General features: G+C 34.5%; 1 protein-coding gene across 17 annotated transcripts in view; it reads right to left on the reverse strand.

Moving 5' to 3' along the window:
* Positions 1–15,000, reverse strand: part of LOC122254999 (uncharacterized) — a 21,800-nt gene that overhangs the window by 4,391 nt on the left and 2,409 nt on the right. For 2 of the 17 annotated variants that reach the window (XM_086551856.1, XM_086551853.1), the window contains exons 3-16: positions 14,309–14,411; positions 12,146–12,244; positions 9,920–10,018; positions 8,179–8,277; positions 5,878–5,976; positions 4,404–4,681; positions 4,134–4,208; positions 3,287–3,412; positions 2,749–2,865; positions 2,453–2,578; positions 2,157–2,282; positions 1,945–2,004; positions 1,520–1,603; positions 1,152–1,283 (exon numbers count right to left, since the gene is read on the reverse strand). In XM_086551856.1, the coding sequence (XP_086407982.1) occupies positions 1,152–1,283; positions 1,520–1,603; positions 1,945–2,004; positions 2,157–2,282; positions 2,453–2,578; positions 2,749–2,865; positions 3,287–3,412; positions 4,134–4,208; positions 4,404–4,681; positions 5,878–5,976; positions 8,179–8,277; positions 9,920–10,018; positions 12,146–12,244; positions 14,309–14,411 (1,623 nt within the window). The remainder of the gene's footprint in view (positions 1–1,151; positions 1,284–1,519; positions 1,604–1,944; positions 2,005–2,156; positions 2,283–2,452; positions 2,579–2,748; positions 2,866–3,286; positions 3,413–4,133; positions 4,209–4,403; positions 4,682–5,877; positions 5,977–8,178; positions 8,278–9,919; positions 10,019–12,145; positions 12,245–14,308; positions 14,412–15,000) is intronic. The other 15 variants (XM_086551865.1, XM_086551862.1, XM_086551855.1 and 12 more) reach the window with 14 other exon arrangements.

Below are 15,000 nucleotides of genomic sequence, written 5' to 3' on the forward strand. Positions count from 1 at the left end.
TATATATACATACATATATATACATGCTTATATACATACATATATACATATATATATATATATACACACACACACACACACACACACACGACTTGAAAACACAGTTTTTCGCATCCATCTCTCTTAATTAATCTTGCATGGATTTCCATGGTACCCTTTGTTAATAAGCTGTCGCATGACAGCTGTTGCATGACTAACAGATCTTGGCAACGCCATGTACCATTACCTACTATTACCTTCAGGGGTGCCTTCCATATACAGGTCAGTTCTCCATAATGCACAACATCCCTCCTCAATTACGTGTAGGAACAATAAAACTTGTTTTACTGGCAATCATTCAAAGTTCAACACACTCCTAGTTCCACGAACATGTCCCCTCCCACACACAGTGTTATCAGTTCCCGGATGTGTCGTTGGGGATTTTCCAATGTGTGAACCAGACCTATTGTAGAAATGTTACACTTAACAAATTTCAGGGCCCAGCCTTCTCTTCCTTCCTTTCTACCTTCCAACTTCCGTCAGCGAGTGTCTTTATCCTAGTTTCTCCCGATTCTATTCCGGAAATGTAGCATAACTACATATCCAAGGACTGCGTGACAAATACGAGAACATATTTCATGTGTTCTGATCATACTACATGCGGGTATTTACAACAAATTTAAAGAGAGATAGAGAAAGAGAGAGACCTGGGGGGTGCAGACAGAGGTATAAGAGAGAGAGAGAGACAGAGAGAGAGACAGAGAGAGAGAGAGAAAGAAGAGAGAGGTAAGAGAGAAAGAGAAGTAGGCAAGAGAAAGAGAGAGAGAGAGAGAGAGAGAGAGAGAGAGAGAGAGAGAGAGAGAGAGAGAGAGTGAGAGACAGAGAGAGAGACAGAGAGAGAGAAAGAGAGAGAGAAAGAGAGAAAGAGAGAGAGAGAGAGAGAGAGCGAGAGAGAGAGAATATGTTGTTGCATACATTGAGCAGGCACATAATCAAACACTCCCCCCCCCCACACCATGCCTCCCTCTGTCCCTACCTTCCTACTGTCATGTAGAAGGGGACACGCTGTGGGCAAAGGTGGAATATGCTTTCTGTCTGTTTCTGTCTGACTGTACATAGGTTTGCACTTCAGTAAGTGGTCATACGTGTTGTGTGCATCCTCTCATGCCTACCTTTAGGGACTCAATCTTCTCTTCCCGATTTCTTATCATTTGACTCAATTCCCTTCTTTCTTCGGCTGCCTCTTCCTCTCTCGTGCGTTGAAACATTCTTCTCAGGTTCCTCACCTCTTCCAGGTGTTGCTCCTGCAAAATAAAATCTAAATTAGTTCTAACATATTATACATATAAGATTCGAGATATACTTCATACACACGTATGTAGCCTAATGTACTGTGCAACTGATTCCACTGAATGCAAATCTATCAATCTCTTTTCATTGTTGTTGATTTTGCATCTACATCTTGCATCTCCCTTTGGCCAGGAGTGACTTCAATCCCTGTGTATTTGTACTTCCGCTTGACCTCCAAAGGAAAGGTTACCTCGGCTTGCGTCAGCTGCTCCTCCATCTCCCTCACCTCCGCCCTCAGCTCCCGAATCTTCCTGGCTCCTTCTTCCAGACGATCCTGTGTGCGAAAGGGGCCAGGGACATGACATGCGGTCTCCTCCTGTCTCCACTATGCCTGTTCTTCCTCCCATTCACTCTCTCTTTCTCTTTCTCTTTCTCTGTGAAAATGTGTTTCTCCCTCTCCTTCAACCTTTCCCTCTTTGTTCTAATTCCTTCTCTCGCACTTTATCTTTCTCCCAACCTTCCTTTCTTGAAGTTCTGTCTAAAGCATTAACATCATCATCAGTGGAACTACATTTACTTTACGAGCACTAATATCATCATTGGAGTTAATTCTCAGAATTATTATCACCCTCAGTGCAATGCATCATAAGTCATAAGAATTAATATCTTCCTCACTTTCGCATCCTCGCCCTCCGACCTGTTCGTCGCGTTCCCAACGTCCGCTGTGTGTTGCTCCTGTAAAGTAAAGGACTGTCACGCCTTCTTAACGGGACGGGAGTGTATACTGAACCATGCAGAAATACACGTGTGAATACAATACTTCTTCATTCTTTCTCTCCTCATTTTAGTCTCTTTCTCTCTCCTCTTTTCTTTCTTCTTATTCTTACCTTTAGCTCTCTGATCTCCCTTTCCTTCAGACATAGGATATCCTTCAGTTCGCTGTTTTCCGTCTGCAGATTAGTCACCACAGTTTCCGTCCTACTCCTCTCCCGTTCTTGCTCCTCCTGCATATCCTGTAGAAGATAACACTGTAGGGATGTCTCTTTCCTAAAGGGATTAGGGAGAAGAACCTAGCATCACAGGCAAAGCAAATGGAATTGCACGATCAAGCAGTCATCTCGCTTCGACAAATAAAATCGGTTTTAAAAAGAGGCTAATGTATTTCGGAAGCTCTTGCTCTTACCTTTAGCTCTCTGATCTCCCTTTCTCTGAGACATAGGATATCCTTCAATTCACTGTTTTCCGTCTGCAGATTAGTCACCTCAGTCTCCATCCTACTCCTCTCCCGTCCTTGCTCCTCCTGCATATCCTGTAGAAGACAACACTGTAGGGATGTCTCTGTCCTAAAGCGATTAGGGAGAAGAACCTAGCATCACAGGCAAAGCAAATGGAATTGCACGACCAAGTAGTAATCTCGCTTCGACAAATAAAATCAGTTTTAAAAAGGGGTTGATGTATTTCGGAAGCTCTTGCTCTTACCTTTAGCTCTCTGATCTCCCTTTCTCTGAGACATAGGATATCCTTCAGTTTGCTGTTTTCCGTCTGCAGATTAGTCACCTCAGTCTCCATCCTACTCCTCTCATGTCCTTGCTCCTCCTGTAAGAGAAGACAACACTGTAGGGATGTCTCTGTCCTAAAGGCTTGAGGAGAAGAGCAAAGCATCACAGGCAAAGCAAGTGGAATCGCACGACCAACCAGTAATATCATTTTGACAAATAAAATCACTTTTAAAAAGGAGCTAATGCATTTTGGAAGCAAACAAAATTGCTCATCGCGTTCCATTTTCATTTGCACAAATCCTGCAACCTTTTCTCTCTTCGTTTGGAATAGTTGAGGTTCACACCTACAAGGACTTATTCAGGAAGCTCCAGGTTCTCCAGACAAAAAGCTACTAATAACACAACGCTATCTCACACTAACTCTCCTCTTTCTTAACCATTCTTCTATATCTGTCCCTTTCCTCTCCTCCTTTCTCTCTGTCATTTCGTCCCTCTTCCTCGCTCTCTCCTGTGCATACCTTGAGTAATACAATCTCCTCTTCCTTCTTCCTCAGGTCTTCCTTCAGGTCTCTGGTCTCCTTCTGTAGATTCACTGTCTCGCTACTTTTCACACTGATCTCTCGCTCTCTCTGCTCGTGCTGCTTCTGGATGAGTAAGGAAAAAGTATCATAAGTGCTCGGAAAGACAAATGAAATTAACTTTCTCTCTAACATTACCTCTCTCTCTCTCTGTCTACTTGTTCATTATCTAACTAATTTCTTGCTCTTCCTGCTCATGCTGCTTCTGTATAAGGTAGGAATAGGTATCATAAGTGCTCAAAAAGACAAATGAAATGAACTTTCTCTTTCTCTCTCTATCTCTCTATCTATCTATCTATTTACTTGTTCATCATCTAACTAATCTCTCACTCTTTCTGCTCATGTTGTTTCTAGAGAAGGAAGTGGGAAGCATATCATTATTGCCTCTAACATGATAACAAGTCATTTCCTTCCTGACATTGTTGATGGATGGAGGGAAAGCTGATAACCACGAGATAAGGAGATTGGAGTCGTAAAAGAATCAAGCGGATCAAATACTTATAAAAGATTAGCCGTCACCAAAACCCTTACATTTTGCTTTGCATTTCATCCTAAATACTTCCCTAGTTCACCCCATCTCTCCTCATCTATAAATGTCTGCCTGTTTGACTATCCTGCTTTCTGCACATCTCCAGTCCACACCAAAAGAAGGAAAATTCATTTTAGAAAGGTTTTCGTTTGATTATAAATAGTAGCTATATTTTCTGTCATTCCGCTGATCATTCTCCATCGTTTCATTATCCTTTTGATTTCTGTTTTTTTATACCTTTTCTCTATGAAAACTCACCTTCAACACTTGGATTTCTCTATGCAATCTGATCCTTTCCTTCTCGGTTGCAACCCAACCTTGCATCACGTGTGTCTGAAAGTAATCAATATTCAACAGATAAATACATAAGCATGTTATGTCTCATTATATAAAAAAATAAAAATTTGGAATCCTTTTGTGATTTAGTTACAGTGCCACTCAGCAACCATGGCACTGCCCATGATGCACAACTTTGAAAACCAATGGTGACAGAGGAAGGACCAGAGTCTGACCAATACAATCTATTACCATGGACACGCTTTGGAAAAGTTCCATGCCACGGCTCTCTGTGGAGGAAGATCTCGGCATCAAGTCCTGCGGAGTCCTTCCACTCTTATTCTTCTTGTACGTGGAAGCCCCAAAGTTCATCAACATGAATATAGCGAGGAGATGCCCTTCTGAAGCTGCTTTGTGGAGGGGCGTGTCGCCTTCATCATCTGCAGCGTCCACGTTGGCCCCGCCCTCCCGAAGGACTTCCAGCACTGCCGTGTGTCCATTTGAAGCTGCCCAGTGCATTGCTGTCCGCCCTGAAGGTAAACTTGACTGTAGAACTTGTCAATGTTTAAATGTTGCTCTTCAATGAAACACTTGTTAATTTTCTTATTTTCATTTTTATTCAAATTCGTTCAGAAATAAGTGAGATGTGAATGTAATGATATATAAGTTATACATATAACAATAATAATAATAATGATTGTTATTGTTATCTTTAATGTTTTTATATAATTATAATCAATGTTATTCTTAGTCATCATTATCATTATCATCATTATTATGGTTAATTTTATTAGTATTATCATTATTATAATAATCAAACAAAATAGGTAATATTTTTTATCGTATCAACTTATATTATTGATATTTCATTTGGATATGTTATCTTTGTACTTATCAAACCTAACTTAAGTTGCGAGAAGAGGTATTTTGTGAAATTAATGCTAAGTAGTGCATTCCTCTTAACAGCACCTGCAAAACCATGTTTGTTGCAAGCAAGCTGTGAGCAGACTTGGGTGTTTGCAAGAAGGAATAACAAGGAAGCCATCGTGTTATCCTCATTGTCATTACCATCATGATTTACCGACACTGGTACTATGAGTGATAAAGACCTCACAACTACAACAAGAGCATGTACAAGAACAAGAACAACAGGATCATCAGCAAAATTATCAATAATGACAAGAGGAAGGATAACATATGATAATAATTTAAATAGAAAAAGGAGTAATAGGAATAATTAAAATAATGATAACTCTAACTACAACAATAATAATAACAATGGCAATGATATGCATAAAATCATATATAAGAAAAATAGAAGTAAAAATGAAAATGATATCAATAATGAAAAGAGTAAAAGAGGAAGAAAAAAGATGAATGATGAAAAGTGACAATTACAAAAAAAAAAAATTCTTGAAATAATAATACAAACGTAATTGAAATAAATAATAAGATATAGTAGTATAATAATATTGAATATTTTTATGATAATAATCATAACATTGAAATACATATGATAAATGATAATGATTAAGTAGCATTTACAAATAACTCAAATAAACAACTAAAACATAAGGAATGGATAAATAGAAATGAATAATGAATGATGAAGAAATAAGAAAAGGTGATAATAGAGGTATCCTTATTAGATGTTAATAATAATTGTCATAAATTTCCACAAAGACAAAGAGGAGAAAAGAAGTCACTCGCTTTCCAATCGCCTTACCATCCTTAGCCTTGGCATTCACTTCTCCGCCCTTCTCGAGGAGCGTCTCAGCAACAGCATGATGGCCGTTCTCGGAAGCAAAGTGTAAGGGAGTCCTACCTGAGGGAGGAAGATGCTTCTGTTAGACGTCTGTTTGTGAGTAATGAGCGTGAGAATGGAAGTGAGGATGACAATGCGAAGGTGAATGTGAGTGAGAATGACAGTAAGAAGGTGAATGTGAGGGAGAATGAGACTAGTTTTAGGAATGAGATTAATAGAGATGATTAGGGTGATAAAGATAAGGGCTAGGAATAGTATGAATATTTTGAATATTAATAAAATTGCAAATACTTAGAATGTTAATGAAAATAAGAATTATGAAAAGGTATAGAAAGAAGAAGGAAAAGAAAAATAAATATATTTATGATAATGAGAAAGAATATTATAATGAAAATGAATGTTTGATAATTATTTATCAGTAATATATATATTTTTTATTACTATGATAATTATTGTAATTTTTATTGTTTTTATTATTATATTTATGAAGACCATTGCAATAATAACAGTAATCATGATAGCTATAATGATAGCAATGGTAATAAAATGATAAAAAAATATCAATCATAATGATAGAAATATTAGTAAAGATAATTATGACAATAACATGAATGATAATGATAATGATGAAGATAAAAATAATAATGAAGATAATAATAATGATAATTCTAATAATAATGATAATTATATAATATTAATAATGATAATAATGATAATGAAAATATTAATGATGATAAAAATAATAACAGCAATGATGATTTCTAAAAATGATAATAACATAAAAATAATCATTATCATTAATGATAATTACAATTCATAATAAATTTATAATCATTTATAATCAATATTTAAAATATTCATTATAATAAGAATTATCATCATAATCAATAAATATTATTTCCATCATTACTGTTATTACTATCATTATTCACCTTCCAATCACCATCATTATTATCATTATATCATTATCATTAGTTCCATCATTATCATGAGAGTGTTATCATCAGTATCATAAAATATTTCCTTCCTTAATATTTGTGGGGTTTTCTTGCCACATTCGTGTAGTAAAGATAAATATTATATTAAAGATAAATATTCGTGCAGTAAAGATCAATATAAATAAGTAAAGACAAATATAAGATATTCGTGCAATAAAGATGTTCTTTAGCCATTGAAACACGTGGTGGTGTTGAGCGTCTGCTAATTTATTCAGAAAATCATATTGATATAAAATGATTTACACTTCTGTTTCAACGCAGTTAAAATATATAGTCTTCATAATGGAAAAAAAAACATACACCTGATAAATGGTGTAACATAAACAAAACATGTCTTTCTTGTAGTAAATAAGCGTAAAATAAAAAACATCAAATATTGGTGGAACATGGGAGACATTACGTGTGTCAAAGAAAACGGACCCGCCGTTCGGGGGGACTTAACTAAACTTATATTTCTAAATTTATTACTATCATTATTCATCATCACCATTATTATTATCATTGTTATCATAAATATGTCATTACCATTATCAATAGTTCTATTATCATCATGAAAGTGTTATCATCAACATTATCAGTGATGATTACTTTATCATTAATATTGTTATCATTACCACCATCAACATCATGAAACTTTTCATTATCATCATTATTGTTGTTGCTTTTGTTGCCATTACTTTCTCCATTATCATCATTGTCATTGTCATCACTGACAAAGACCTCGCAACAACACCACCAACAAAAGCATGTAGGAGAACAAGAACAGGATCACCATCAAAATAACAATAATAATAAGAAGAAGGATGATAACAATTGATAATTTAATAGAAATAGGAGTAATAATAATAGTAATCCTATTGAAATAATAATGATAATATGAATAGCACCATTGATGATGAGGATGATCATATTTCTTTTAGATAATCATGAAATAATAATGATATTATCAATAATAATTTAAATCATCATACTTATTATTATCAGAATTGTTATAACTAATTATTATAACATTTATATTATAAAGAAACAGAAAAATCTATTTATTTCTATTTTATAGAATAATCTATGAAAATATTTTATTGAAAAATTCATAGAATAAAGAAATAAATATCAATAAAATTAATGATAAAAGATGATAAAGATTCCCTTATTAAGTTATAATAGTATTTGTTATAAAATTCCATAAAGACAAAGAGGAGAAAAGAAATAAAAGCAAAATTCTTCTGGTGCCTTTAAGAAGTCACTCGCTTTCCAATCGCCTTACCATCCTTAGCCTTGGCGTTCACTTCTCCGCCCTTCTCGAGGAGCGTCTCTGCAACAGCATGATGGCCGTTCCAGGAAGCACAGTGTAAGGGAGTCCAACCTGAGGGAGGAAGATGCTTGTGTTAGACGTCTGTTTGTGAGTAATGAGCGTGAGAAGGGAAGTGAGGATGACAATGCGAAGGTGAATGCGAGTGAAAATGATAGTGAGAAGGTGAATGTGAGGGAGAATGAGACTAGTTTTAGGAATGAGATTAATAGAGATGATTAGGGTGATAAGGGTAAGGGCTAGGAATAGTATGGATATTTTGAATATTAATAAAATTGCAAATTCTTAGAATGTTAAGGAAAATAAGAATTATGAAAAGGTATAGAAACAAGAAGGAAAATAAAAAAAATATATATGTATGATAATGAGAAAGAATATTATAATGAAAATGAATGTTTGATAATTATTTATCAGTAATATATATTTTTTATATATATATATAAGAAATATATATAATATATATATATATATATATATATATATATATATATATATATATATAATATAGAGAATTATACAGAAATATAGAGTGACAAAGAGTAGGAGAATTATACATGTGGGGTTTTCTTGCCACATTCGTGCAGTAAATAAAGATGTTCTTTAGCCATTGAAACACGTGGTGTTTTTGACCGTCTGCTAATTTATTCAGAAAATCATATTGATATAAAATGATTTACACTTCTGTTTCAATGCAGTTAAAATATATAGTCTTCATAATGGAAAAACATACACCTGATAAATGGTGTAACATAAACAAAACATGTCTTTCTTGTAGTAAATAAGCGTAAAATAAAAAACATCAAATATTGGTGGAACATGGGAGACATTACGTATGTCAAAGAAAACGGACCCGCCGTTCGGGGGGACTTAACTAAACTTTTATATTTCTAAATTTATTACTATCATTATTCATCATCACAATTATTATTATCCTTGTTATCATAAATATGTCATTACCATTATCATTAGTTCTATTATCATCATGAAAGTGTTATCATCAACATTATCAATGATGATTACTTTATCATTAATATTGTTATCATTACCACCATCAACATTATGAAACTTTTCATTATCATCATTATTGTTGTTGCTTTTGTTGCCATTACTTTCTCCATTATCATCATTGTCTTTGTCATCACTGACAAAGACCACGCAACAACACCACCAACAAAAGCATGTAGGAGAACAAGAACAGGATCACCATCAAAATAACAATAATAAGAAGAAGGATGATAACAATTGATAATTTAATAGAAATAGGAGTAATAATAATAGTAATCCTATTGAAATAATAATGATAATATGAATAGCACCATTGATGATGAGGATGATCATATTTCTTTTAGATAATTATGAAAATAATAATGATAATATTAATAATAGTTAAGATGATCATACTTATTATTATCATAATTATTATAACTAATCATTATAACATTTATAGTATAAAGAAATATAGAAAAATCTATTTATTTCTATTTTATAAAATAATCTATGAAAAAAAAATACTGAAAAATTCATAGAATAAAGAAATAAATATCAATAAAATTAATGATAAAAGATTATAAAGATTCCCTAATCAAATTATAACACTAATTGTTATAAAATTCCATAAAGACAAAGATGAGAAAACAAACAAAAGCAAAATTCTTCTGGCGCCTTTAAGAAGTCACTCGCTTTCCAATCGCCTTACCTTCATCATCCTTGGCGTTCACTTCTCCGCCCTTCTCGAGGAGCGTCTCAGCAACAGCATGATGGCCGTTCCAGGAAGCCCAGTGTAAGGGAGTCTTACCTGAGGGAGGAAGATGCTTCTGTTAGACGTCTGTTTGTGAGTAATGAACGTGAGAAGGGAAGTGAGGATGACAATGCAAAGGTGAATGTGAGTGAGAATAAAAATAAGAAGGTGAATGAGTGAGAATGACAATGAGAAGGTGAATGTGAGTGAGAATGACAATGAGAAGGTGAATGTGAGTGAAAATGACAATGAGAAGGTGATTGTAAGTGAGGATGACAATGAGAAGGTGAATGTGAGTGAGAATGACAATAAGGTGAATGTGAGTGAGAATGACAATGAATGTGAGGATGGCAGTGGAAGGTGGAAGTGAGTGAGAATGACAATGAGAAGGTGAATGTGAGTGAGAATGACAGTGAGAAGGTGAATGTGAGTGAGAATGACAATGAGAAGGTGAATGTGAGTGAGAATAACAATGAGAAGGTGAATGTGAGTGAGAATAACAATGAGAAGGTGAATGTGAGTGGGAATGACAGTGAGAAGGTTAATGTGAGTGAGAATGACAATGAGAAGGTGAATGTGAGGATGACAGGGGAAGGTGAAAGTGAGTGAGAATGACAATGAGAAGGTGAATGTGAGTGAGAATGACAATGAGAAGGTGAATGTGAGTGAAAATAAAAATGAGAAGGTGAATGTGAGTGAGAATGATAATGAGAAGGTGAATGTGAGTGAAAATGAAAATGAGAAGGTGAATGTGAGTGAGAATGACAGTGAGAAGGTGAATGTGAGTGAGAATGACAATGAGAAGGTGAATGTGAGTGAGAATGACAATGAGAAGGTGAATGTGAGTGAGAATGACAATGAGAAAGTGAATGTGAATGAGAATGACAGTGAGATAATGATCATAATAATATTAGTAATGGAAATAATAATGATGATGTCAATGATGTTGATAATAATAATTTATAAAAATAACAACAACAATGAATGGCAATGAATATTATCATTATAGCTAGAGAGGTAAGAATTATTATAAAATTATTATGAGAGAATTAATAGATGACTTACAATAGAAGGATATAATGACAAATGGAAGGGAGATATATGTGGACAAGAATTAACATGATAATGACAATGTTAATGATGCTTGGAATGAGGGTGTAAGTAAATGATAATGATGAAAATGACACATATAATGTCAATGTAAAGGAATATTAATCAGTGATATTAATAGTGAGAGATTTAAAATGAGAATCCAAAATATCATGAATGGAAAGTGAAAATGACAATGATATGAATAAAGAAAGTGATCACATTGTCTGTTACAAAAATATAAAGTTATTATTATAATGAGACTAAGTATTAGCAAGATATGAAGTATAAGACGAAATGAGGTCAATAATGAGAATGAAAAAGATATAATGGATTATAAGACAAGGAATGAAAATACCAAAGATATTATTTCCTGAAAGATATAAGAATTATTTGGAAAGTGGTTACAAGGATGAATAGAACTAGAACAAGAAAAACAATTCACAGAGTGGAAAGAGATTGGGAACAACACTTATGATGAGAATGAGAAGAAAAAGGAGTGACAAGGCTACTCAATATTCTTAGGAAAGAGAATGAAAAAGAGAATGAAAAAAATATTAGTGAGAATTATAAAGAGAATAAGAAGAAAAATAATGGAAATTATTGATATAAAGATAATGAATAAAGATGAGACTTGGATAGATAATTTAAATAATAATGCATCATCTTCGTGTCCTTTGGAAAGGCATTACTCGGCAGCTGCCTCTAGAATACCCAACACTCTCTCTCCTCCTTTGAACCAAACAAAGATGAAGGCTATACTATATCTGCTGGCTTAATATTGACTCAAGACCCAAGAGCATTGGCGCCTCTGTGGCTAGAGAAAAACCTCTTGCCCTCAATTGACCTTTTCTAAGGGTACTGGGCAACCCCTTTGGCTCCAAGTATGAGGACTGAATTAACAAATAAATGACAATTATTTGATAATAATCACATATAATCTATAAAAAAAACAGATAAATACAAAAAAAAGAAAAAAAAGAAATAAAATTAGTAATATTACTGATGATAAAACTATCATCATTAATACCATTAGGTGACAAGAAAGAAAACTCTAGACCCTTGATAGCTTCAAAAGCTTTCCAATTGCCTTACCAAATGCACCTTTGGCATTCACTTGCGCACCAAAATTGAGGAGTGTCTCGACCACTGCCTCTTGACCTCCCTCAGCAGCCTCGTGTAATGGGTCCCGACCTGAAAGTTAAAGAAGATGATAATGATGCTTATACTAATGATTATAATAATGATGATAATTTTTATAAGAAATGGAAATAGCACTGTGGCCTCAAACAAGTTATCCTCTGCCTCCAAAATGGCAAAGTCCAAGCAACCATCCCTGCCGGACCACACAACTGCCTTTGCGGTAAATTTTCCGAACGCCGCCGCGTTACGAAATACCACAAAAGTGGTATCGGTAGATTCCTCTCAACCTCTACTATTCATATATAGTGGATATAATGCCCACAATCTGGGTCCCGATATTAGGGGAGGGCATGAAGTAGATCAGGGAAATTGCGGGGTAAAATATGAATTCCGGCCATATTTCGTATGCAAAATCTTAGCCAATTACCTACCTAACTTTGCTTAGGTTTTAAGTTTGCCCTAGCCAATGGGGGGGGGGGGGGGCTTTGCCTCCCCTATTCAGGGCACTTCGTGATACTTATGATGCGTAATTAGTTCTGAAGATGAAAATGCCGCGACCACGAACAACCTTCACACTGCGCCATGATGACAGCAACCGAGTCTTCGTCTCATATTTTCCCCAGGATAGGAAACTAGGACCGATAATGACGCGACCACTCAAAAGAGGGCACTCTAGAATTATATTGGAAACAATGGGGAATATTGCGCCAAATATCGAGAGAACATAACAGCACATGCAGGTAATTCATTGAGGGTTTCCAGTCCATAATTTGTTGCTAGACGTAAATACGTAAACACAGCCATGTTTGAATTTCAGGGCGAGGATGGTGGTGTTTCGGGGTATTTTGCACAAGGTATGTTGCACGAAGTGCCCTAAAAAGGAGGGGGTCCAGGGAAGGGCGAAGCCCCCCTTTGGCTAGGGATTAATTCAAAACTAGGCAAAGTTAGGTAGGTCATCGGGTTAAGATTTTGCAAGCGAAATATGCCCCGAAGTAGGACGAGGTAGCACGAAGTGCCTTAAAAAAAGAGACCCAGATTGTGGGGTCCAGAGGTGGAATCGCGAATGATTTCCACTATATATGAACAGTATAGGTTGATAGGAATCCATCAATACCATTTTTATGGTATTCCGTAACATTTAACGACGCGGCGTTGTTCGGAAAATTTACCTTATATATTTATGTATAGGCCAACTTTGGAGTGAGAAACAGTTCAGAGTTTATATATGTATATATATGTATGTATATATATATATATATATATATATATATATACATATACATATATATATAAAATAAATATATATTCATATATATACATATATATATATATATATATATATATATATATATATATATATATTATATATATATATATGTATATATATATATATATATATATATATATATATATATATATATATATATATATATATATATTATTCATATATATACAGATACATAAAAATATGTATTAATATATATATATATATATATATATATATATATATATATATATTATATATATATATATATATAATATATGGACATAGGTAAATATATGTGTATACAGATATACATGCATATGTATATATACATATATAGGGAAATATGATAATAATAATAATAATATTAATAATAATAATAGTAATAATAATAATAAAAATAATAATAATAATAATAATAATAAGGAATCAATTTAGAAGATTTACACTTTGCCTGTGTTAACTGCATGAAAGAAGCCTACCTTCAAGAAAACCACATCCTTCACAACATTTTTTTTTTTTTTCTGCTCATCAAATTTGTACTATTCAAAAAGCAATGCATCTGGAATTGAAATGAGTCAAAGAAGATAAAGGGATTAATAAATATATGTCAGTTTGGTTCTTCAGATTTGCTTCCCTCATTTTCTTATTGTTAAATACATGTAAGCTGCAGCAGTTGGTAATTCATATTCCATTTCCATAGTTCAAATTTCACATTCTTAAAACTGTGAATCTCGTCATCAGCATCTCTGGCCATCGAAAGCCAAGACACAATTAATTCTACTTCACACACGAGCCAAAAAGAAAATGTCGAAATGGACTTTCTAAAAGCATTGCTATTGCTGGCTTACCAAAGACATTCGCGTAACCCAAGAAAGTCGAGAGGGCGCCTGCAGATAGGGAGCCGAGGGCGGTCTGCAGCCCTTCGGCGTCGCCTGCTTCCACCAGAGCAAGCTGAAAGGGAAAGGCTATGGTCAGGACTTCCCACTTCCACATGGACGAGTATCTTAAGGCCTATACAACAAAGGAAAAAAACACCAATATGCCCAAGACCTTTTCGCTTTCCTGTCTTTTCCTACGTTGTTTTGTTCTCGATTTGTTCAGCTGGAATCCTTGTCAATGTCTGTGCACATTTCAGTACATTGTGTTCTTACACATCATATAATCATATCGGCAAGTGTTGTAGCTTTGATGTACAGTGCGTAAAGGCCCCAATTTCTCTCTCTCTATCCATTTCTAACTCCATCTCTCTCTACCTATCGCTATCTCCTAACTCCGTCTAGCTCATTTCATCTATGAAATTCTAGTCCTTTCTCTTCCTGTCATCTCTATGCTTCTCCCTACACCCTGTCTATTTATCCTAGTTTCTCCTTTTACTCCATGTCCCTCATTTTCCATTTATCTCTGCCTTTCTACTTTCAACCCCACTCAGTCTCTCTCTCTTGCCTTCTTCTCCATCTATATTTCTCTTTATTTCTATCTCTTCTTTTCTTTCTCTCTCTTCTCCTTCGTCTTTTCTCTGTTTACTTTTCCTCCTCCCACC

The sequence above is a fragment of the Penaeus japonicus genome, unplaced genomic scaffold (assembly GCF_977035675.1).
Source record: "Penaeus japonicus unplaced genomic scaffold, GWHDUDI00000001_assembly GWHDUDI00000026, whole genome shotgun sequence".
Lineage (NCBI taxonomy): Eukaryota > Metazoa > Arthropoda > Malacostraca > Decapoda > Penaeidae > Penaeus > Penaeus japonicus.